The sequence below is a fragment of the Poecilia reticulata genome, linkage group LG16 (assembly GCF_000633615.1).
Source record: "Poecilia reticulata strain Guanapo linkage group LG16, Guppy_female_1.0+MT, whole genome shotgun sequence".
NCBI lineage: Eukaryota > Metazoa > Chordata > Actinopteri > Cyprinodontiformes > Poeciliidae > Poecilia > Poecilia reticulata.
Window position 1 is genome coordinate 23407618 of NC_024346.1, and position 26188 is coordinate 23433805.

Consider the following 26188-nt stretch of genomic DNA (forward strand, 5'->3'; position numbering starts at 1 on the left):
TTAACATTTAAATACAATTTGACAACAATGTAAGAAAATGAAATGCGGGGGCATGTTTTTAAAAGGTCTATGAATTTTAATGCAGACAGGTTAAATTAGTTTAGTCATAACATGTATTGTATTTGGAACGCATATTTGAGCTCATTATTTCTGAAATGTTAAATCAAAATTTACACTGGCTTTGGCTTTAGTTGTCCAACCTACAACACAAAGAAAGGTGCACATCCGCAATTCCAAAAAAAAAAAAAAACTGTGCACATAATCATGTTGCTTGCAGCCACAATATATCCTCTTGTTTTAGAGAAGAGGGATCACTTGGTGACATTTCTGCTGCCACTTGAAACCTGGAGAACCTTATTTCCCTAATTCATTCCTGCACTGAGAAATTCAGTGGAGCATTTTATTATCACACTCCAATTGAGAGCAGCGAGATTTCTATGAAGATAGTGCTGAAGTAGGCGACTTTACCAGAAGGTGCTCAGTTAACCTCACCAGTCAGATTACAAGCCAAGCAAAAGGTGCTTCACTTTTAATGAACTGATCAAACCTTGAGCCAAGCAAAAAGAAATGGTGCCACATAACACAACTACAAAGAGGACTAATGTCACTAGTGTCCAGAAAATCTTAACGCTCAGCTCCAACATGACTTTGAATTCAGATAATCAAATTATGAACAATGCTTTGAGAAAGAATTCATAACCCTAAAATGTTTTCAAATTAATTTCCCATTATAATGACATATTCTAATGCCATTTATTGGAATTTTACTGATGCTCAAATAACTGAGTGTATAATCGTTCAGTTGAAAAATAAATGATTTTTCACATTATAAATATGACGTGCATTAGTATTCAGCACACCCCACAATTTTTTATTGCAATTACAACTTGAATGATACGTTTCTACCAGTTTTGCACATGAGCAACAATATGGCAGCATTAAAACATGTATGCCACGAACTCTACTTAAAGTTATGCAAAAGACTTTGGTTTTAACAGAGATTTCTCCGTGGTTTTTCATAGATAACATTAAATGTATGACTCGATTGAAACATTTTTGCCTTAATGTTGGTTTATAAGGCACAGAGCTTCACTACATGTTTGTTTGTCAGAAGCTGGCTCTACCTGAATTGCATTTCCATGTGGGCGGAGTGATCTTACAATTAGTGTCATGTTAATTGAGGCCACAATTTTTTTATCATCAAATGAAGATTGAACAGTGCTCTGCAATTTGTTAAAAGCTTTGCATATTGTTTTATAACCTCAACAACTTTATATCTGATGTATCTGTTGTGTTATATGGTCTTCTTAAAGCCGTTTTATTTACTTATGTTCTCTAATAAACTCCTAAGGTCTTCATAGAACAGTATTTTTATACATAAGCTAGAAATCTCTACTAATTAAAAGACTTCTCGAGACAAAATCTTGAGAAGTCTTCTAATTAAAACAAATATTGACAACTATGTGTCTTCTCTGTGTACTTAAGCAGAAAAGACACTGCTTAAGTGTCTTTTTGTGTTTGATGGACAAAAGTCCATCAAACACAAAGGTTTGATGGACCTTTGTGTTGGTCCATCAAACAATGTCCCAATAATAATATTTATAGAAATGAGTTGCTGTAACTTGAGGAAAAACGGAAAAAGCTAGGACTTCTTTGGTATGCAAAGCTGCAGGGTGTTTTCCTGTTTAAATACTTACTGAGGTAAACTTTGCCAGAACTTCTTGGATGATGTTCCACAAATTCAGAAAGACTGTTACTATATATTATAAACTTCACAAACATGAATGCTGCCTATATGGTAATTTAATCCATTTCTCTGCAGGTTGTTGCTAAAGGTACTTGAACATTTGGAACACAAAGCTTTCATTATTTTCTCAGCAGGCTCTGCAACAGTTTGAAGCGTAACAGAGGCCTCATTCAGAGCAAATATGAAGTCAATAGTGGACCATAAAAAATGTACATCTTCCAGAGTTTTTATTGACACTGGCCATATGCACTTAGCAACAGAGGCAATTATATCCACCTACTGCTTCCCCATCTGTTTCTATTCTTGTTGGCCCAATCAGAAATGCTCTTATTTATTCTGAGACACTTGCCAGCAGTTTCTGACCTCGGTCAAGAACATTTAGAACGTACTTACCTAGACACTGAGAGTCCATCCCACTCCAAAGGCCAGACAGAAGACACTCCCTAACTGTAGATTCAGTTAAAACATAGCCAAGGTTACAGCTGAAAATAGCTGATGCTCCAAAGGTAGTCTGCGTCCCGATTTTCTTCCCATTAGGAGGAGTAGGAAGATCGCCACAGGAAATAACTGCAATAAGATGAAGAGGATGGTACAAAGAAGAGGAAGGAGACAGAAGACACCCCCAGAAGAGTGAGCAGCAGAAACAGAATAAAGGATGAGCTAGAAGATGGCTTACATCTTTGGAGTCAATGGGAGAGCACAGTGATTTACACCCATCTTACCGACCATAATGTGATAAAAGCTGACCTGTACTATTTCACTGGGAGGATAATGATGGTGTTTTCCTTTGTCCAAACATCTTTAATAACACTTGCTGGCATCCTGTTCTGCCATTACACAAGCTATTCACTGCCTCAAAACAAAAACAAAAACAAACAAAAAAAGGAGTCCTCATGGCAGCAGAAAAATGTTAGTGTCCACTAGGGCAGTAAACAATACCTAACACAGACTGGGACCAGAATAGGTGAAGAACACAAAAGAGAATCAATAAAATAATGTTTTAGGTCAAATATGAACGTGACATGTATTCTTCAAGTATTTTGGTAAATTCTGTTTAATGAACCTTTACACCTGAGATGATTTGTTTACAGTGGCTTTATTATTTTTATTACTTTTTAAAAAAGAAAAAAAAAATCAATCTTGCATGAACATTTTAACTGAGATAATTTATATTAATTAAATGGTGAAGTAGATAAAATAACAGAGTTGTTTCAAAACGGTTTCATGTTTAATATACTGTTTTGAAAATGGGTTATTTGAAACATTCTTTTTTGGGGGTGAATTGATAAATAAAAATACAATCAATACACAACAATGAATTTCAATAACATGATCTGCTCATGGTTAATGTTGATCACGTGTGGATTAGAGAGTATTTACAAGAAATTCAAAACCTTTTCATTCTCTTAAAATTCAGTTTTCTTTTTAAAATTGATTAGTTGTTTTTTTTTCAGATCCATCCAAAGATACAAAAATCTGTACATTATTGCTGGTAGTTTTTGTAATGGAAAGCTAAACTCTACTCACTTCTACACCGGGGCCTCTCACTTCTCCAGCTCCAAGCTCCATTGGCCAGACACTGGATGTGGGCGGGACCGACCCGATAGTACCCAGGGTTGCAGGTGAAGATTATTTTAGTTCCGTATTCATAGTGCGAACCGTTGACTATCCTCCATCTCCCGTGGTCCAGGGAGAAGGAACTAAGACTGGGGCACATCATCACTGTTGGGTGAAAATAAAGTAGGTTGAAAGACAATTCTGCTCCAAGACAAATTTAGAAGCAGGGCAATAAAACAATAAAAGAACAAAATAAATAAAATCACATTCTAATCCAATAGGGCTTTTAAAATTCTGTTTCCATTTGTTACTGCGAGATAAACACAAACAGAAATAAACATTGGTCTCAGAAGAAAATAATATTGTCAATCACGGTTTGCTCTGACTTTCTAACTTGGAAGAGGTGCACTGGAATATCAAACCTGTACCCCACTGTGAACAGATTTCCTCTTAACTATTATTCACCTGTCTCATCATATTGCAGCAAGTTAATGTTTTTTTTTAATAAATGTTTAAATCATTGTCCTCAAGGACTTACTCCATATTTATATGACAGACAGATTTGTTAAACTATCATACTCCAGTGGCTTTCAGGAAGTTGGAAACTACCGGGAGGTTTATCAAGATTATAGCTCTCAATAAATTTAGTAAGATTTATGTACGTTCCTCATTCAGACAAAATATTTTCCTATCATCTTCTCTCAGCTCCTCACTGCATATCCATGTGGTTTTTTGAGATTACCATGTCTTCCTAAATCACCCTCCACCCTCCCTGTCCCTTTCAATCCTCCAAGCAGCCTCTTGCACTCACCGATGCATCGGGGTATCTTGTTGTGATTGCTCCAGGTGCCGTCTGGCTGGCAGACTGTGGTCGTCAGTTCTTTGGAGGACAGCCGGTAGCCACTGTTGCAGAAGTAGGTCACCCGTGTGCCGACAGAGTAATCAGCAGCAAGCACACCTCCGTTCACTGGCGCACTGGGCACACCGCATGACACAGCTAGAGGTGGCAAGAGGACCATTGTCGGCACATGTTTATGCGGAGCAGAAGACGTGTGTTAGATAGCAGCCTACAACGGGTGAGGTAGGTGCACCGGCTTGACAGCTAAACATTCGTGAAGAAAAAACACTCGTTTTGTGAAGGCTGTTGTAGCACACAAGCCCTGTCAGGTTTTATAATTTACACGAGAAGTCGTTTCTTTTACTTTCTAAGGATAACAATTTCAGGGCGTACAAATTCAACAAGATATAATTCCTCAACTTGCTCCAACCAGCCACTGTAGAATTTTGACAGCCAACCTCATTCATTGCAGACCCTTCAAGATATCACGGCAGAGACAGCTCATGTGTAATTAGCAGCATTAATAACATCTGCACTGAAGTAAATTGAGTCAATGCCAGAGCCCCAGTACTATGCTTGATACCTCAATGCGGTGGGCTTAGTGAAGCACTTAATGGAACTGAGTTATATCATGAACAAAATGAGTTGCACCTGTCAAAACTTCTATTTCAAGGTGTTACATTTCACAGAATGCCATCCAGCTTTGACACCTGCTTTTATAATAGTGCTGCGAGAGAGTCTCTGGTTCTTACACTTAACGTTTGATTATAGTATGCATGTATTTGGCCTCTGCAAACCTGCTCATAATATTGGAAAATGTAGAAAAACAAAAGATATGGGAAAAATAAAACATGCAGATGAGTAATACAATTTAAAATCAACCAGATTAAAAGTAAGTATTATGAAAATTAATACTTAATATTAACAATGCTCAACTTAGAGCTCAAATATTTACTCTTCAGCTGTGATTAATAGGGATATGCAATCAGAGATGTCTGCAGCTCACCCAGAGTTCTGCGGTATTTTGCTGAATTCATTAAATTCAAATAAATTACATATAGGTTTGTGGATGTAATGTTACAAAATGGGAAAGTATGCAAAGCACTTTAATTTCTTCCTTTAGTGTGAGGCAGTAGGTAATTGAAAAACATAATAAAATCAATAACACTTCCAACACAGACTTTTCCCAACCTATAAAACTAGGAACATTCAGACACAGCAAAACACAGAAATACACAAAGTAGATTTGGACCACTTTGCTCTCAGATACAGAAGCAAAGGAAAGCTTCATCTGGTCAGCTTTAAGGTGTTTTATCAGTGTCAAGTCAAAGGAAGTGATGGGAGATGGATCTGTTATGTTGGCTAGTGATAACTAATGTTGATTGGTTATCTATTGTATCTTCATGGTCACAGTTCAACAAATGCCAATGAATACTAAACTTACATAAACATAAATTTTTTATGTTTGTGTCATCTCTGAGATAACTAGAATATAATTGCTGGGATCTAAGCTCATAACCAGATGGGCATCAACTGTATAATATATCAGTTTATCTGCAGGGAAGCTTGGCTCTACGTGCTTTGGAAAAGCTGTGCCCAATTAGCAAACTGATGGAATCAATCACAGGTGTGAAATGTTTTTAAATCTATTTGAAATACATATTTTGATTTCACCGCGTCAAGATAAAACGCAATTGATGACACCATCTGTTGGTGTTTGAGTGTGTGTCTGAGTCTGAGTGTGGCCGCAGCCACGAGGCACAGGAAATACACAAACACTGACGTGTGTGCATAAAGGAGAGCAGTTCGGTGAGGGTAGACAAAGCAGCGGCAGACTCCATGTGTTGACGGCAAGTTAGCAAGTAATTTAAGGAAGTGGAAATTGACAAAGATGCGAAGATTGATTTTTGTTTAATTTCCACCTGACAGGAAGCTGGCTCTCAATCAGGTTGGATTCAGTTCAACCGCTAACTACACAGGGATTGGATTTGAGCTGAGACTCTTGTGTGCTTTATGTGCATGTCATTTCACCTGAAAAGGACATGGTTGTAGAGCCAATCACCAGAACATTGGATGTAGATGCTAGATAATGTTGCAAGTAAAACAAAAAAAAAAAAAAACAACAAAAAAAAACACAAGTAGCCAGGTAGGATGAGGTTACCTTGACATGCAGGAACTGGTGCATCCCAGGCGTAGTAACCATAGGAGGTCTTCTTGCATTCAGCTGTGCTTTTCCCAATCAGCTTGTACCCCCTGTCACAAGCCCATGTCACCATGCTGTTAAGATGACCCCCAGTTTGTCTTACTACAGAGCCGTGGTGCGGGGAGTCTGGGGTACTGCAATACATCGCTACAATAGATGAAGAGATAAAGCCACAGTGGAGAGCAGGAAAGAAAAAGAAAGCCAACGGAAGAGGGAATAAGAACAGAGTGAAGAAAAGAAGGTGGAAAAGTAGACATTAAGAGGAAGAAAGATAAATAAATCAGAGAAAAAGAACAGAGACATTAACAAACTACCTCTGGAGAAAGACTCAAGTTAACTTTTTTTTTTTTTTATTACGCCAAAGCTTTTAAATGCAGACTCATAATCAGTGGAAATGCCTTAGGAGTGTCACATCTTTTTAGCACTCAGACTGTGTACCAAACAGCAAGGGAAGCCCTCAAAATCACATTATTACAATTCCTTGCTAGCCTATGGCCATGCACATATTCAATTTGCTTCAGTACACACAGTCTTGATGCATCCTGCAGTTATTTATACCGTAACATTCCCTTCCCTCATCTTACAGGCCATCAATCTAAAAAAAAAAAATAAAAAAAAAATAATAATAATTTGATTTCCAGAATATGACTAGTAAATGGCCAATGGGACAGAAATGTCAAGGGAAAGCTTTGTGCATTCCAATAGCTGTCAACCATTTCTTAAAATCTTCATGGCTGCTGGGAGATAGCGGGGATTTAAGACGAAAAGACACATTGGAGTTTAAATCAGTTCCTATTAGAGTCAATCAAGTCAAAAAGGAGTTCCCGTTACAAAATTCATCACACTAACTTGCTTTCAGCGCAACACACTTGTGTATTAAATATAATAGAGAAAATTTTTTAAAATATGTATTTCTTTTCTGCTTTTTGCACTATTACTGATGCATTTCAAATAGAAAAAGACGTCTGTGCTATTCTTTCCCAGCAGCACTTGCTTTATTAAAGAGTCAATTAAGAATTAAAACACTCTGAACTTAGGGGAGTACAAAACAGCATGCAGGCCTGGTAGCGACTTCCTTCCTGCCTTATGTGTTTTGTTCATGAAAGCATCTCTCATTGTGATCTATTATTTGTGGGAAATGTGTTTTTAAAAGCAGTGATAGACCTCAAAGTATATCTCTGTAATCACAGCAGACTGATTAAATAGATGCATGTGGTCATATCGTATTCACATAAAAAAGCTGCAGCTAAGATGGTTCAATAAATATTTCACAGCAAAAAGAGACCAGACCACCTTGGTAAAAGACAATAGAATATTAATTTTACACTGTAATTTAAAAATAATAGTATTTTCAGTAGAAGTCACCATTAAGTGGTTGATGTAGAAAACCCATCAAGAAACCCTTTGGTTGATGAATTTGACTGATTTGATCAGCTCTGACTTTGTTCCAGTTAGTTGAAAATGCAAATATCTGGTCTTTTTTTTGATCGGTGAATGCACCACAGATAATCTCTTCATATTGACAACATCCTATTTGATGTTGTAGCTATTAGTGAGGGGAAGAAGACAGCAAGTTAGATCATGTTAGCATTTGCTCAGTGTTTAAATATGAAGCCAGAGGAAGCATAAAGTTAGAAACAGTTTGAAAGAAAACTGCATTTCAACTGAAACGATTGTGGTTCCTTTAAGCTGCAAAAGAGTGAGAGAGAGCAAGACTTTCAGCAGATAACAGGGTGGCTGTACAGAGTAACAAAAGTTGCTCGTTATCTTTGAGTGTTAAAATTTTTTGAGATAGGAATTCTGGGTTTTTATGAGCTGTATGCCAAAATCATCAGTATTAAAACAATAAAAGACCTGAAATATTTCAGTTGGTGTGCAATGAATCTAAAATATATGACAGTTTAATTTTTATCATTACATTATGGAAAATAATGAACTTTATCACAATATGCTAAGTTTTTGAGAAGTACCTGTATTTGTTCAAGAGGAATTTTGGATTTTATTATGAAAACTATTTGCCAAACCAAAATAATTGTACTTGAGAAAAATTTGGAATAACCTTGGACCCCCTGCTAAACTGATTAATCCAAATTTTTTGCTGTCCTGCTTTTTTCCCCTTTATGTTCAGCATTTGTATTTTCCTCATCCCTTTCTGGGGAGCAGTGAGGTGGGGAGTGAGCGGGTATGTGTTGTTCTGCTTTGCTTTCCAGTACGGGGATTTGTAATGTTGATGAATGGCCAGAAAATCTTGAGGCTTATTAAATAATAACAAGCTTTAATTTCCTTGAATTGTAGCTGTTTATAGATCTTTTAGCAAATGCCAGACTACACAGTCACATTTCGTAACACCCCTGGTAGCATGTATAAAAAGCCTCCAAATCAATTACTCTTGGATTGGAGCAACACAAACTAATACAAAAAATATTCAGAAAGTTCAACTTTTAAGTGAAGTACATTTATTCAGAGGGGGGAAAGGAAATTTTTTTTGTTTTTAACAAAATCAAGATCAGCACAGTTGTTGATACATTCGACAACTTCTTGATCAGACCTTATTAGATCTTCCATTTAGTAATGTAAAGTTTCCATATAAAATATTTAAAGCTAACTACTTCAAAAGTGGTATATTGAGGTTTCAAAGTCTTTATATCAGCCTTGAGAACTGCTCAGGCTAACTGAATTTTTAAGACTGATGCAAGAAAAAAAACATGTTTCTGTCCCACCATCACCAATATAAACATGCGTAAATTACCACACCTGCATGAACTTCATTTAGTGCTGTATGCTTTAGTAAGTCTGACCTTCTCAGAAACAAAAACTAAGTACGGTGGAGGATCTTTGATGCCTTCCAAAAGCCCACATAACACACACCATCTTTGAAATACGAGGACATTTTAAAAACAAATCTGGTGAACTCTACCAGAAACTGAGAGTAGAACATTATTTATTCAGTAGGAAAATGATCCAGGGCCATATGGAAAAGCTGTTCAGTGAAATAATTAAAGATCACTCTGTCAGCTCCAACATTGTTAAATCACAATAACCGTTGTTCTGTTGGTGAAAGCGTGTTTCATGTTCTATAAAGTATCACCAACAGATGGAATAATTACTGCGTGACCAATCATTTTGTAAAAAACCCCCAAAAACAATTACATTTTAAACATTAACTTAATTTTCTAAATCTTTTGAGAGGGAAATTTTGCAGCAGTAAAAAAGATTAACAGATCGTAAGGCGTTTATCAAGGTCGGAAAGGCAAGTTTATTTCCCCCACATTATTTGGGTACAATTTAGACTAACCATCAGTGATATGTTTTGTGTAATTCTAAGCCAATGACATAAAACAAAGATTAACATTTATATCAGAGCTTGTTAGATATCATACTTAAAGGAAGTGGTTTGCCTGCATTCCTAAATCAGCAAAAATGTTTAATCATTGAACTGTACACTCCCAACTGGCAGTATTTCTACTTCTCAACCACACATTAAATTTATTTGGTTCAGTAAATCTGGCCCCAAGTCTAGTTAAATATAACATTTGTAAGAAAAAAAAGAGAATATGATTATAAGAAGGATACATACTTTGATACTCACCCACATATCTGATGTGGAAGCCGCGACGGTTGGTGGCGTGGTCAGTGGACCAGCGCAGTAGCAGCTGGTGGCCAGTGGTTGTCAGATTGAACGGGGTTTCTATGTCGCCACTGAGTGTTGAAAGGCTCTGACTGTAGATGTTTGGACCTAGGTTTAAGTAACAGCAAAAAAAAAAAAAAAAAAAATAGTAAGCACACCAAATGCTTTGTTTGACTATATAAGACTATTATTTCAGATCATGTTTGTTACTTACCATCAAATATTTCCAAGATATCAAACTCCTTCTCAGTCTCAAACAGTTCAAAGTTCAGAGTTATGTTGTAGCCCTTCTCTACGTTGATTAGCCAGGAGCACGTCTGAAGATTGGAGTAGTTTTCAGGGTAACCAGGACTTAAGATCTCCCCCGTTGAGTCGAAGCGCACCTCATATGCTGGACATTGCACTACAGAAAGAAATGTGGAGTTAAGGGTCAACATTAATTTTTAACAAGAGGAAGAGCAATGGGGATTAAACAAAAAAAAACATGCAAAAGCACAGCAAGTACACAAACACAATCAGCAGTAACAAGAGAAACAATAAAGCAGAAGAAACTGGAACAGAGAAAGGTTAAAGCTAAATTATTAGGGAAGAATAAATTACACATGGAAGTCATGAATCAATCACATTTTAGCAGAGTGATATTACACAAAAGGCTGAAGCCGATGCTGTCACTGGGCTCCTTTAAAATCAGTCTTTCAAATAATAAGAGTCAGCAGGTTAGACATTCACTTTTCATGGAAAATGGTGTGTGTGTGCATGCGTGCGTGTGTGTGTGTGTCCGTATTTCATTTCCTGGCGGCTGGCATGTGAGAAATAATGACAGTCCTGTTACTTTATTTTCTTGCTTTGTCTGGGCTAGAAGCTGGTCTTGAAGGCTGGTAGTGAAATAACATGGTGCATATAAAAGGTTAATGTGAACAACTACTCCAGATAAAAAGGTCAGGGGAGAAACGTGGGCATATATCAAAGAGAAGAAAAAGAAGAAAATATTGAAAACACTGTAACACAGAGAATGATCAAGCTGCGAAGTTATTGGGAAACTTTTAACGTTTGGCTCAAAAAGAATCTGGGGGTCATGACCTTACCCAGTAGGAGAAAGACTTGAAATCACACAACACAGTAATACAACAACACACTAATAGCCCTCTGCGGTCACTAGAGATTAAACAGTAACTGGTTTTATTGATTGCTGTGATAACATCTCTGTTTATTAAAATTACTTTTAAAATGATAGTAATATTAAGCCTCCAGGTAATAGCCACAATATTAAAAGCTTGGAGCACATCATGTAACAGTAAGGTAGGAAATTCAATCATCACAAAATCCTGTGTGTTACATTTAGCTGTTTTTTGGACTTTATATGTGCAATTTATTTTAGGATGTCTTGTTTTTTTCAACAAATAGTAGAAAATAACATAAGTTGTTCACTAAAAATTACAGCTTAAATAATATTAAAAAATATTCTAAAAAAAGGTCATACATATCACATACATACAACTCATGAAAAAATAAAACTACGCTTTTATTGGCTCCATGCTATTAACTTTAAAATTTAACATCCAAAACAGCAAGATATAAAACAAAAACATTTTGTTTAACCTGTCATAACTGAGATGTTAACATAAAGAGCATCCATTTTTAAAAAATACATGCTGAGTTGCGATGAACAATTAGACTACAGATTAGCATTATATATATATATATATATATATACTGTATATATAAAATAAAAAATACAGCAAATATAACTACTCATCCTGTGACACCAAAACTCATTTTGAAAAGTCAATGACTGGAAGTATGACTGGGATTGGAACCATGAATCCTCTCATGGCAGTTCAAGCACACCACACAGAGAGGCTGGTTGCCTACATGCCAGGGCCGATCTGCTCTACAAAAACGATATATTCGTATGGTGTACTAATTGCCGGATTGACTTTTAAATCAAGACTGGATCAAGCATCAAAGTAGGCACGCCACATTGATGTAATAGCCTGGGTTGGTTTGACCTTCAATCATTTGGATTGCTTGTATGTTTGTGTGTTTGTACAGGATTGCTACTCTGGCTGTCTGAACATTTCTATTTCTGCAGTTGATTCCAGGAAATGGTAAGCAAAACCAGCATTAATGTTTCAAAAATAATGACTCAGCGTAAATTACCTGGTGGGTTTTGTGTTGAGGCCTTTTTTATTTTCTTGACATAGAGGTTGTCTGCAGAAATAAATGTTTAACTAACCAAAAGACTGATGAATTTTAAGATATCTGTAATACTATTTTATTATAAAGGCCAAATGAATTTTGGTAATACTTTTGAAATAATATGTTTAAATACACACTATGCCTCGTATCATTGAACTTTATAAGATCTCTGACATTACTTTCATGGAGAGACAGAAAATGTTAATTGAAACCACCACAATATCAAATTACATAACTTGAAAACCAGAAACCACAGTTTGCATTTCATTTGCATAGATGTAAAAATTATAAATAATTTTATCGAAAGCTTTGTAAATTACATTTAGTGTTTCCTGCATGCTTACAACTTATTTTTAAAACCGCAAATTACACAGATAACCTCACAGTAGCCTTTCATACATGGAGACACAAATACTATCTACAAAGCTGCAACCAGGCCCATTAAGGTGAGCGGCACTCATATTTATATTCTCCATTACTTGTTTAATAAACTAACGTTGCCAGGCAACACACACACCAAGGAATCCAGTGAGCCCTGTTGGGGCTTAAATTCTTTGAATTTAACTTTCGGTGCAGGGATTAAAAAATGAATCATGAGAGGCTTAAAATGTTTCAAACCCCCTCAATACTGCTACTTCAGAAGATAGGCCTATAAAGTACTGTAATATAGATGAGAAACTACCCTGAGAGCAGAAAAAAAAAACTTACAAGCTTTTGGTGGGGGGGCGTCTGGTTGCACATAGAGAGCACATAAAAGAGGACTGCTCACACACGGTTATAAGAAATGTTCCTATACCCATTTCATTCATCTCTGAAAAATACAGTCATTTAATTACAGGTAAACACCAAATATTCACCTCTTAACTCATTAAGTAAAGGATTTCCACAAAAACGTGTTTTCTAGCTGAATGCAAATTTAGGACACCCTGCCATGAACTCTATAATGCTAAACTGGTCTGGTCCTAAAGCAGAGAGGCTGTTCTTCAGAAGAGCCAGGAACACTGATCAGAGTTAGTGGAGGTAATTAAAGAATAAATATATTTACAGTCAGAGTTATAATGGAAAGGCTTAGACAAAGGCATTTTTTGTTATAAAATGGTCCAGTCAAAGTTCTCACTTAAATACATTTGACAATATGTGGCGAGACTTGGGAATGTATGCTAAAGGAAGACTAGGCACAGATTTTAGACTCTAGATGTGCGAAGTGGACATGCAGTGGTTGGAGATGCAACCAAAATGACTTGCAATTGTAATTCCAGTAAAAGGAAATTACATAGAGTATTGTCTCAAAAGTAAATATACAAATACACACATTTTTAATATTTGTTTTAAAAAAAAACTAAACTTTTTTACTCTCATATCACAGTTATATACTACTTTGTGTGTTGACGTGTTGATCTTTCACATAAAATCCTAACAAAATACAGTGAAGCCTGGGGTCTTATTGCGGTAGTATGTGAAAAAGTTTGAGGGGTGTGAATACATTTGAAAAGAACTGCATGTACAGTCATGACTATTACTAAAGCTGCTATATAACATTCTTCATACGCCTCCTTGTTGACAGAGCCTGAATAAATACTTCTGAAAAATGACGGACATTTAGGCATAAATTTGCACACTTATACAAGGACATTTTAGTGTTGTCTTTTAGGCATGAAATGACAACTAAAAATAAAAACGGAATCAAAACGCAAACGAGAATTTTGTTTCCTGGCCTGTTGGCAAGCAGGCGATGGATGAAAAGCCCTCGTTACAAGCATGCAGTAGCAGTCTCTTGCCTGTGAATAGCGGGTCAACTCAAATTAAGTCTAACTTTACATGTCCCAAGGAGAGCAATTAGTTTCATGCTGGAGGTGCACAAGGGCATAACATATTCAATGCAAGGAAATGTAATGAATTCTTAAGAGTAAAAATTAAGTGATCCATGAAAATGTCAAGCAACAAATTACCGACCCTAAAATTGTGCTAACTATGCCAACGTGATCCTCGAGGCCAGTTTTAGGAAAACTCGAACAAGATGATTGGCCTTCTGACATATAAACAGACAAGTCTACATCACTGACAGTGTTCAATTTAAATGCGTATTTCAGTACCTCTGCAGTTCAGGTTCTCAGTTTAGGGCATGATACTTTCTTTATAGGATATGTATGTTGTCACAACTTGTATGAGTTTTGCTGAGTTATTCATACCTGCCTTTTTGAACATTTTCTTAGAGAGAAGGAGATATCAAGAATTAGCAGCAGTTATGTGTAATTGGCAGGTTCATTTTAGCACTTACATTTGGGTGTGAGTAATTGTCAAAAGTACCACTATGTGAGGTTCAGCTAATAGGAGCCTGATGATTTTGGCAGAGTTCTGAGAAATGAGCTGAGAAAATTCACTTTCCTAGTATTCCCACTTGACTGCACCTCCTTCACATTTTCCTGCTGCTTTAGTTGCCAATATGAGATAAAACCATTTTTATACCCAACAAGAATTTAGCTACAGTTTCTTTTTTTCGATTTCTTGACTCTTAAAGGTAACTTGAAACATGTAGACAAGTCTTGTGTGGCATACTAAAATATTTCTTAGGATCTCTATTCCAAATATATTCTTAGCAAAATGAGTAATTATGCAACTAATTATGACTATTAATACTGATTCAGGATGGTTGTATACAAATACAAGACACTTTGTTTCTATATTTTTTAAATATTTTGTTACTTTGTATGATAAATCACATAGCATCAAAATAAAATGTTTTATTTTATGTAAAAAATATATATATTTATTGTAATTGTAATGTGAATGCCTTAGCAAGACACTGTTATCTTTTATTTTTCACAACATTCAATTTTTTTCCTCTTTGCACATCCTCTTACTAAATGTGAGTAAGATGTTAATATTATGGTAGATAAAAAAATACTTTTGATTCAGTGTTACTGTGTACAACTTTACTTGAGGTTCATGTATTAAAATAAACCCACTCAAATTCTGAATAAAATAATACAAAGAGAATAAAATCAAAACACCACATAGATAGGAGTAAAAAGATTCAGAATCACCCAAGCTGCATCCTACGCTCTTTCATAAACATCAGATCTGGATACGTCAGCTGCATTTTTAAGATGCTCGGATTACAAGTTCAGTATTATGAGATTTCACAGATGAAAAAGACATCATAACGAAACCTGTTGATCTTTAATTGGTCTCAAACTGACACTCAGCAGCTACATTTGGATTCTTACAGAGGGCTGGGCCGGCTTCACTCCAAAAACCTGCAAATCCAGATCCCGATGAAGAACAGCGATGCCGTTTGCCGCCAGGATACTGCTGGAGGGCGGCCTGCTGGCTGTCTGTCTGTTAAATGATGCATCAACCGTGAGTGCTGCTGACTGCAACCAACCCTGGCAGAGTGGTGTCAAGTGCACTCAAAACAGTATGATTACACATACACATAAATAAAAAAGCACACCGGTGCAAACATAAAAACATTCAACACCTTCACAAAAACATATTAAGTCACCCATAAACATGCACTGCGCAAAACCAACCTTGACAGACTGGTGGCGGCCCGTCCATCTGCAGCCTCTCTCCAAGTCGGCAGGTCAGGATCTCGCTGCCCACCAAGGTGAAGCCCGGCTGGCAAGAGTACCGGATAATGTCTCCTGTGGGGTCGTTTACGCCGGCGATCGTGCAAATACAAATGCAAGAGGAAAAAACTGGACGTGAGAAAAAGATCCATCAATTCGTCGACCCACGCAGCCACAGACGTATGAAAGCGCACCGACACGCGCACTCGCACACAGGGATGTCGGTAGCTCTCCTCAGCAACAGCGCTGGAAACAGTAATCAACTGCACATTTCCTAATGAAGATTGACATCCTCTAGAACTTAAGGCACTTCATTAAATTACGCAGCCGCACACTTGCACACCAGCGCACGCTAAAAATGAAAACTACACACAAATTCAAAGGCTCAAAGTAAGTCAGCCACTGGCCACATGACTTCCACTTCACTTTACTAATTACTTCTGAGCACTGAAAACACAAACAGCTTATAAGTACATCTAATTAGCCCTGCCTTCAAACTAATATTTTAATGCATGAAGCATGAATAGATGGGAACACTTAAAAGGATGAGCAGAGTGAAGGAGACACACACACCCGAGATAGAAAAAGATGGTGGAGGCTACAATAAACACCTGCCTGGGTTCATTAATGTGGATAAATGCATTTGGTCTTCTACAAATGCAGAGCAGAAAATAAAAGTTTCAGATCATCAACAATGTTAAAAAAGACACCATAAAAAAAACATTTAAACTTCAAGAAAAAGTCAAAATTCTTCATCTAAATTATTTTTAGATGAAGAGGATTTCATATGCGTGTATGCCTGCTTGTTTTGTCCTGGGTCGGCTGCTAATGCAGATGCACCTTTGTCAAGTGAAAACTGATTCTATTACACATTGTCCCAGCCTGTAAACGAGCAAAATAAAATGAGACAAACCTATTTCAAACTCGTCATCATCGGTTAGGATAGTGGCGTTGGCGACGGGAGGGGGTGGCTGACAAGTTCTCAGCTGGTAAGCTGTTGGAGAGAGAACAAACAGTGAACTCTGCAACAAGAGTGTGTGCACTAAAAAACAAGAGGGAGACAGAAGCTTATAGAGAGACAGAGACAGCGTAAGCACATTTTCTATTCGGCCCCCACACATCTTTTCTCTTCCATTATACCGAAAGCTGATTAGATCATAAATTGCTGCCTATCACTGTTCATAATCATCAAAAACTATAACTAATTTAGTGGCGATGCGGTGCATTTTATTATTAATCAACTTCCCTTCAAAAGACGCTTTCATATTGCAGACAAAAACAGACATAAGGAGTCATCCATCATTTATCACCATACATAACTGGAAGAAATACAATAAAAAGAAGGACAAGGCCAAAAGAAAAAGGGAAATTAAGAAATTTTAAATATAAGAGAAGAATGAGCAATCAGCCTCTGCTCACTCCAATATGCAGAATATTAAGGATCAGATGAATAAACTCAAAGAAACGTGTTCTCTGCTGGTGTCAAAGGGAAAGTTACCATAATAATGAAGCTCGAAGAAGCCGCTGGTGCTGAAGTCGCTGTGAAACTTGATGAGGACCTGATTAGCTGTGGTGGACACGCCTTCCTGCAATGATGTGCCACTGAACTGGCCGATTTGAGGCGAAGTTTGGTCGGGTCCATCCCTGATATGGAGATACGGATAGGTTAGGAATGGAGGGCAAGAGCAGAGATGATTTCTGAATAAATAGTAGCTGGGATCAAAGAGCAGGTCTATTTATCCCCGAGCAGGCTTGTCAAATCAGCAGACTCCCAACAGTTTGAGAAAAAGTTTCACAAACAGAGTTTGCTATAGGTTGCTCATAGAGGGTAAAGCAATAAAATGCCCCCACACGCCTTTCAGCCATGACGTATACTGATGAAGGGAAAAAAAACTGAACTTTTTTTTTTAAATATTTTTTTAGAAAAATTAAATAAATATGGTATTGGGCACTAAAAAGTGGAAAGGTTTGATCATTCAAATAATTAAATCATTTTTACCGACTTATAATTGGATACGAGTAGAGCAATTTAAAATTGTCATCAAGAAGCTACCTAAAGAAAAAAAACACTTGTACTGCTGTCTACTGTTTCTAATGCAAGCCATGCCATTTGTGTCAAAATCAAATAATTTCTTTAATATTCTCTACCCAGTTTTACAGCAACTCCCTTCTCCACAAACGCACATAAACAGCAGTGCTTCACCTCTGCTCCTCATAAAATGGATTCATGGCTTTTTAAGATAGGAAAAAATATATTTGTTTGGTGCATCAATACTTGGATTTTTTTTATCCTTCATTGATTCACAATGTGTGGTAACTTCGATGATCATGGAAGCTTTCACTTGCACATAAACTAGACTTTCATAATAGCTCACACCAAAATTTCTAGCATAACTATAATGTATAAAACAAAATGTAAGGTCTACTAAAGCCACTGAAACAGTTAAACCATTGCATGACTGTGGGGTAAAAAAAAAAAAAAAAGAAGATTGACAGGCTGATTAATGCTCACAGGAATGTACTCTTGTGTGAAATTGTTTAAATATACAGAGCCTTGCAAAAAATGTTCATACCTGCTAGGCCTTTTCACACCATCACATGACAACCAAAAAGTTTAGTCCATTTCATCTACTTCATCATTTTGAAGTGGATGAAAATAACGCATGGTTTTCAATATTCTTTCACAGATAAAGTATAGCATGCACTTATATTCACTCCCTATGAGTCATTACTTACAGTATTTCTTTTATGATATCCCTACTCATCAGTGTATGAATGTGTGCATGAATGACTGAATGTGAAGCTCTTTCAGGTCCTCTGGACTTGATAAAGCGCCATTAATACGAGTACAGTCCATTTACCATTTACAATCAGTTCCATCCACCTGTCAGTTCAGGTGAATGTGGTTGCAGTCGAACCATACTTTCTATTTTAGATGATGGATTATAACATTTCTTTGAGATGTTTAAAACTTGACATTATTTTTTTAATAGAGCATATTTTATGCTCTATTAAGCTGCTTTAATCTTCTCCATATATTTATCACTGACCTGTGAAATGTTTTGCTTGGTCTTCACGACACTCTCAAACAACAGGACACTGCTTACTAAATAGATTACTTTAGAAGTCTATTGGTTAGACTATATTGTAAGGGGCTGAATAGATATTTACACTTTTTTTTAGGTCACACACAACCGTAACAAGATAGTGAAATTTGATGTTGTAACATGAAAAAACAAGGCAGTGTAGATGACGCTCCAAAATCTGCTTTAGGTCAAAATGATGTTTTGGGCCAAATGATAGCAAGTCCCAAAACACAACGTTGAAAATGAAGTCAGGTGTGATTGTCAAAATGTGAATTTTTAGAAACCGGCAGAGTTCACAGAAGCCAATTTTTTTGGCACTGAATTTAGAGTAAGGTGCTTCAGTACTCTATCTGGAAATAACTACTCAAGGAAACACAGACGTTTAATTAGGGTGTCTCTGGGGTTCTTTCCAAAGGGGCCACCTCAGGCAAGTCAGACTGAGAGGAAACCTTAGGTAAATCCCTAATTATGTATTCTGTTGGTAAACAGACCACAACATCACCCAGGTAGAGAGAAGTAATACAGAGACAAGTTTTACAAGGTCATACAAAAGTTTCTCTTTGAAAGAAACGACTAAGATCTGCTTCATAACTCCCCCAAAACTCCCTCCCAAAAAAAAAAATAGAAGAATCAATCAATCTCCATTTGATTTTTACACTGTTAAAGAGTTTTGCTAATTAGCTGTACTGGCAAATATATGTGTGTCAAAGTTGCAACAAAGGTCCAAATTAACAACAAAACAATGTCCGCAATTCCGAATGAATAGCTGAATGAATGGGTGGATTGCTTTGGGGTAATAAGAGACCTTGCCATTAGCAGTGAAGCCATTTGTAAGGGATGCATTAGCTGCTGATTCCAAAACACAGAATCACCTCTGTTAATGAGATGAGGAGGAGTGGAGGGGTGGCATCTTTAACCCCCGTTAGGCAGTGAATTAAGAACAACTCAGAAGTGATTTCTTTATTTCACAACAGACATAGAAATTCAAATGGGAAGAAAATACTATTCTAAAAGCTCAGTAGGGAAAGAGATTTCATCACTGACTCTTTCGGAGGACTTTAGCCATCATCAGCAAAATAATGTACACAAAGTACTGTTCTTGTATGTATGTGTGCCTTTAATATCTTATGTACTTAAAAAAAAAGCTTATGTCAGTTTCATTTCAGAGTCATCAGCAAAATTGGAGGATGTAGTCGAGCAAGAAAATGAAATGTTGCCGTCAGGGGACAGATTATTTATGCAGCCTTTCATTTAAAACCAGTAGCACCAGTAGTTCTTCCCTTCATATAGTATGAATGGTGACCTCGGTGCTGTGAGGCATTTTTTTTATTCTTTATCACCTAGGGGGACAGCTCCATAACTGCCTGAGGCTTATGACTCATCAGACAGCCTACAAGGGAGGTAAGGGAAGAAGGGCAGAGCGAGTGGAAGGCAGCTGGTAAAGTGACAGAGGGAAGGTAGCACTGCTTACCACTGGACAGCTGTCTGTTATCAGCAGAAGTTTCTACAAACCAACAAACATCCCAAGAGGCTCCAACCAGAAGTTTTTGTGCTGATGCACATTTCTGTCTTTTAGAGCAACACTCACTGGGATGTCCACTGCCAAGCAGAAGTTTTGAGAGTTTGATGAGACAAGGGAACTCGGGTTCCCTTTGGTTTCTTTTGGTTAATCACATTCTCTGTGACAATATATTTTGCTCTTGAGGGGGTGGGGGGGAGGAGGAACGAATTGAGGCCACCAATGTCAAGCAGGGTCAAAATCTTTGAATGGTTGTTGGCTCAATTAATCGCAGTGTCACAGCACAAGCTGTGAGCACAACATGTCCAAGTGGCCTCTGGCCTTAGCACTTTATCAGCTGTTGGATCCCTTCTGTGCAACTTCAGTTTGCATCGCGACAGAGACATGAATTGCAAGCGAATGTCTAAGTTACGTTCCAGTTTCGTCTTAAAAACATAGGGGCTCTTCTGATTGTAATTTTATTTAAAGTAATGGTTAAAATAAAGTAAAAACATTTTAAATTTTATGGCATTTTAGATAGTTTATTGTTACCAATGTCATGGCTCAGCGTTTTCAAAAGGTTTGGTTTTAAAACTAAAACCATTACACAATACATGTTTTACTGAGATACGAGGGAAGGTAACTCATTAAGTGATATCAGTTTTCTCCAGCTGTGTGGACAACAGGATGATAAAGTAATTCTACTTCCCGATATGTTGTTATGCACTGCCAGTGCTGAACGTCAGTACAAAATATAACCATGGTGTGGAAATTAAAGGAGAGTCACTCATCCATCATGACACTTTGGACTTTGAGTTTTGCCAGTTTGATTTTCACTGTGTGTTTTGTGTTCTTACTAATTTCCATCTTCTAGCATTATTACAGTGTTTATTATAACACATTTCATTAAAATAAAAATAACACGTCTGTGTTGTGTGGTTGACAGTTTAAACTTTAGAACCTGGTCATTGATAAAACTGTGAAATTGAAAAATGATAGTTTGCTTTCATAATGACTGCTTATACTACAACTATAGAACAACTTTGACATTGTTCAACTCTCTAAGACCAATAGCAATAAATTACTTATTTTTTTAAGTTTATTTGATATGAACAGACACACAAAAAATGACGATCTGAATTAAACCGTAGTGCCCTGTTTATTTCCTTTTAGTGCAAGAAGGTTTAAAAAGACACTATGATTTTTGTTTTACCTGCTGTCTGTGTGGAATGATGCATATACATTTTTGTATTGCCAACATCAGCCTTACTCATCGCGTTGACCGACACTCCTACATTCAATCACATTTCAGGAAATTGTACAAAATGCAGAGGAAGGTTAAAAGAGTTGTGTAAACGGATATTGCATATTTGTTTATATCGCAGACATATTCGTTCTTACCAATATGACCATTAAACATTAAACCAGACAAATATTAAAACATCAGAGAACACAAGTTCTCTATGGCTTCTGTACAAACGAAGGTTAAGGTCAAACAAATGTCAAAAGGGGAGCTGAAACAATTTTCACTGCAGATTATACAACCTAGTAGCACTGGCAGTGTGGCTTTAAAACAGTGATGTATGCAGAATCGGAACACGCTTCCAGAGGAAATGAAACTCCCCTTTTGACAGTGTTGACGCATACCTATCAACAAAACCATGAGTGATGGACTACATCTACAAATCTACAACATTCAGAACATGGCAAACCCAAGAAGTGAAAAATGAGCTCTCTCACCTTCAAGAGGACTCAATTTCAAAGAAATGTGGGAGATAAAAACTTTAACCAGCATTGTAAAATTTTTATTCAACTCCTAAACAGTGCTAGTGCATCGGAAAGACTTGCTGCCCTTAACAGTAAGGCTCACAGAAAACAAACATTTTGTGTGTGCCATAGCATGACAATGAATAAATTTAAACTAAAGGAGGAACTGGAACTCACCAAACTGTGATGTAGTCATAGATGGGCTCTGTGTTGATAACAGAGAAATTTATGTAGATTCCGTATCCTGGAGGGACTCTGACAGTCCACATGCAGTCCTGGAAGTGTGGGTACTCGGCAGGGTGTCCAGGGGAGTAAATCGTACCATTCAAAGATGTTATATTCCCACCACAGAGAGCTGCGGGGAAGGGAGGTAGATAAAGATGATCGATAAAAAAATAGAAAGTCACTCTTCTCCTTCAGTTGTAAAAACTGCTTTTATGTCTGTATTGTCCATAACTTGATAAAAACAAGCCATAATAACGTGGTTTGGTGTGTCACTGAGACAACAGAGAGGGAATGCCCCAATCGGATGCCACTGACAACTTGATAACCCCAAATAACTTTGAAAATAAAACCTTCTCTGACATGATCTAAACTAAAAAATACTGCCCAAAGAACTGAAAAAAATGCAGGGATATGAATGGAGCAAAGCAAAAGCTGCAGATCCTAAGATCTGAGATTGACTGATGTTCACCTGAACGGTTCCTCATTGCTTCACTTAACTGATGATAGGTATTTTGGCACCCCAGAGTGACATCTGAGTAGACTTTTTGAGATTTACAATGTACCCAGGCATTTTCAGCTTTTGTCGTAAAGGACAAATGCTCCACAAATCACTATAATGTGCTGTCGTTTATTTTTTAGCAAAGGGCTGGTATTTTTGGTGAGTCAGACGCTTTTATCTCCCAGAATAAAGAATATGACTACAAGCAGTCATAGGAACCCCTTATTTATTTTATTTTTGTTAAAGAATCACTTCAAGGATATTTCTGTTGTAGGTCTTTATGACAGAATGACACATGCTGCCATTTTAGTCCCTTTTTGAAGATGTTATATAATTTTATCAGATTATTTCATATTTAACCACAAAGTTTCAAGCTGCCAGGTTAAAGGTTACTCACAAAAAACAAATTTTTAATTAATAATAAAGCTGCATTAATTTGGAGATGATGCTTTCAGAGACTGATACAGTAAACCGAGAAGATGCAGTGCTACTTCTTTAAAGTTGTTTCTGTAGATGAAATTCACTAACAGCAAGACGCAAATGCAGCTTGAAAGACACAGCAGGGCCTCACCTTCACAGCGAGGTATGGGGTGATTCCAGTTTCTGCTGACTCCATGCAAACACGTGAGGGAGGCCTCTCCGATCAGAGTGTAACCTGGCAGACACTCAAAGGAAATGGTCATCCCCACACTGTAGTCCTGACCGATCACTATGCCATTGCGAAATGGACGTGGGTCGGGGCATCTCTGCAGCTCGTATGCTGTAGGTACAATTCCAAGAAGTTGTTAGTGGGCAAATTTTTATACATGGCATGACATGTGCAGTGAACTGCATAGCTCTTGAACTTTTATGCATTGCCACCGCAAACTCCAATGTATTTTAATTGTATTTTTGGGAGAAGTGCATAACTGTGCAGTGGATATATGTGCACAAAATAAATGCCATAATGTACCAAGCTTTAAACTCAAGTGGGTGCAGTTCAATCCATTATCAAAAATGGAAAAAGTATAACATGACCGCAAAACTACCAAAGCAGGGCTGTACACCTAAACGGACCGGCTAGGCAAGTGCATTAGTCAGAGAACCACCCAAAAGGCTTGAAAAATTTCAGAAGGAGCAGCAATTATTGGTGATCTACCCCATAAATTTAGCCTTTTTGGAAAAATGGTGAGTAGAAAATCATTGTGAAAGTCATAAGAATTTGTGTTTAACGTTTTCTACAACACAAGTAAGAAATGTAGTAGGGATATTAGAAAATGTGCTCTGGTCATCTAGCAAAATTAAACATTTTAGGCTGCCATACATCTAATATGGCATGTGTGGAGGAAAACTGCACACATTACACCATACCCACTGTGAATCATCATAATGTGGAATGCTGGTCTTGATAAGCACACCTGACTTTTTAGATTTTGATTTTAAATACATTTTAAATTACTATGCATTGCTTATGTGTTGGTGTGTTACATAAAATCCCCCCAAAATTTGAAAACTGAACTTCTAATGCAACAAATTGTTAGTACTTCTGCAAGGGACTATTCACAGTACAAGCACTTCTATTGTACTTTGTGAATTTCAAATACATGATTGAGCTGATTGTTTTAAAAACCTTAGTAAAACTTAAAGATACAAAGTAGAATATCATAAACAAAATTTTTTTCCATCAAAGATTTTCTTTGAAATAAGAATAATCGTTAGACATCTGAAAGTTTAAATTTCAAGAACATAAACTTTATGGCTCATGGTGAATCAAAGTTCTCCATTTTTGTCACCCTTTTGTCATCCTGTCCTTTCAGGTCCATCTAAATGACAGCTTTTTACCCTTCTTCCACTTCACCTGCTGCTATTACAAAAACCAATTTCAACAAAACCAATCTTTGGTTCTTACCCTGGTAGACAATGTGGAAACCAGGCTTGTTCTGGGAATAGTCACTATGAAAGAAGAGTGTGGTCTCGTGCGTGGTGCTGAAGAGAGAATTGGGCACCGCAGGGCCACTGAATCGATCTATCACTGTCCCTGTCTCCAGAGTCCCACTGCGCACCTCCAAATAGTCATGAACAGGCTCTGTGGAGAAGTTCAGAAACTGCAGGTGGATACCTAAATTGCAAAAAAGAGGAAGTTAAAGTCAAAATGAAGGACTGTGGATTAACATCTGCAATAATCTTCTGACATATTAGTTCAGATTTCATGAGTAAATCTTGGAAATGCTTTGTGGCTGAACTTGGACAGTATAGAAAATTGGTTGCATGCAAATATCAGTGACACAGTGACTACATCACACCATTAGTAAGACAATTTCAAATGTTATCAGCTGATTTCTGTTCAGTAGAAGAACAATAAATGTCATCTCACAGCACTTCTGAAAGGTTTTCTCTCTCACTCTAATCTTTCAGACAAGGTAAAGTTTCAATTATGAAAAGCTTGTTCAATGGTAATTTCCTGCCCTAATCCACACATCAATGCTTTTCTTTGAGACTCTGACCAGGCATTAAGGGTTTGTTATATTCCATCCATTCATCAAATCTGTCATATCACAATCAAACCTGACAATAGAACCTGACTGTTACAAGAATCTAAAAAAAAGTAACCTTCAGCAGCAAGAGTGGTGAGCAACTTGCTACAGAAAATCCCAATTTTGACAATAAAAAAGTTGAGCAGCTAGTAAGAAATCTAAAATAGCTTTTTAAGTATTGGATTAATAAGCAGGAGTTGCTGAGAATACAACAAAAAAAATTACAAAGACATATTCATTTAAATTTTTAGGTTATGTAGCCACATATGTATTTATTCTGTCTGTAAATGAGCTAAAGTTTGAATGTTACTTCCACAGTTTAGCACAATCATCATGAGTGGTCCTGTTTACTTGGTTTTAGCACAATAAAAAAGGGAAAAGACAAGAGAGAAGCACAAACAAAACAAAGAAAATAAGCACAAACAACATAAGGACTAGCACAAAAAAAAGACGACAGAAGAGGAGGTAGAGGAAGGAAAACAGGAGGGGGATAGTGGGCGGGTTACAGACCAAAGCCAATGGGGAGTTGAACTCTCCAGGTGCAGTCCAGGCTGCTCTGGTAATTCCCTGGAAAGCCTGGACTGAGAATGACGCCGCTGAAGTCTGTCATGGAGCCTCCGCACTGGGCTGAGGGAGACCAACCGAAGAGAAAGAACGTGTCACTTTTCCTCAGAGCGGCTCAAAGGGAAAACAAAGAAAAACAACGACTAGGGAGCATATCGCCTTAATGTTTGGGTGTGTGTAAATTCCTTTTTACGTATTACTGCTCAGGACTTGTACAAAAAAGGGATGTGGGTGGGCCAGCTGTGTAAAACCAAAAAAAAAAAAGGTTTTGTGTTAATTGTGCATTTCTTCT

The 26188-nt window shown here is 37.1% G+C and overlaps 1 protein-coding gene across 4 annotated transcripts in view; it reads right to left on the reverse strand.

Moving 5' to 3' along the window:
* Window positions 1–26188, reverse strand: part of LOC103478352 (CUB and sushi domain-containing protein 3-like) — a 244833-nt gene that overhangs the window by 63130 nt on the left and 155515 nt on the right. For 3 of the 4 annotated variants that reach the window (XM_017309426.1, XM_008432116.2, XM_008432115.2), the window contains 13 exons: window positions 25843–25959; window positions 24708–24917; window positions 23391–23579; window positions 22273–22450; window positions 17243–17388; window positions 16658–16738; window positions 15706–15819; window positions 10188–10376; window positions 9923–10081; window positions 6304–6492; window positions 4116–4301; window positions 3275–3469; window positions 2141–2314 (listed from right to left, as the gene is read on the reverse strand). In XM_017309426.1, coding sequence (XP_017164915.1) covers window positions 2141–2314; window positions 3275–3469; window positions 4116–4301; window positions 6304–6492; window positions 9923–10081; window positions 10188–10376; window positions 15706–15819; window positions 16658–16738; window positions 17243–17388; window positions 22273–22450; window positions 23391–23579; window positions 24708–24917; window positions 25843–25959 — 2127 coding nt within the window. The remainder of the gene's footprint in view (window positions 1–2140; window positions 2315–3274; window positions 3470–4115; window positions 4302–6303; window positions 6493–9922; window positions 10082–10187; window positions 10377–15705; window positions 15820–16657; window positions 16739–17242; window positions 17389–22272; window positions 22451–23390; window positions 23580–24707; window positions 24918–25842; window positions 25960–26188) is intronic. The other variant, XM_008432118.2, reaches the window with a different exon arrangement.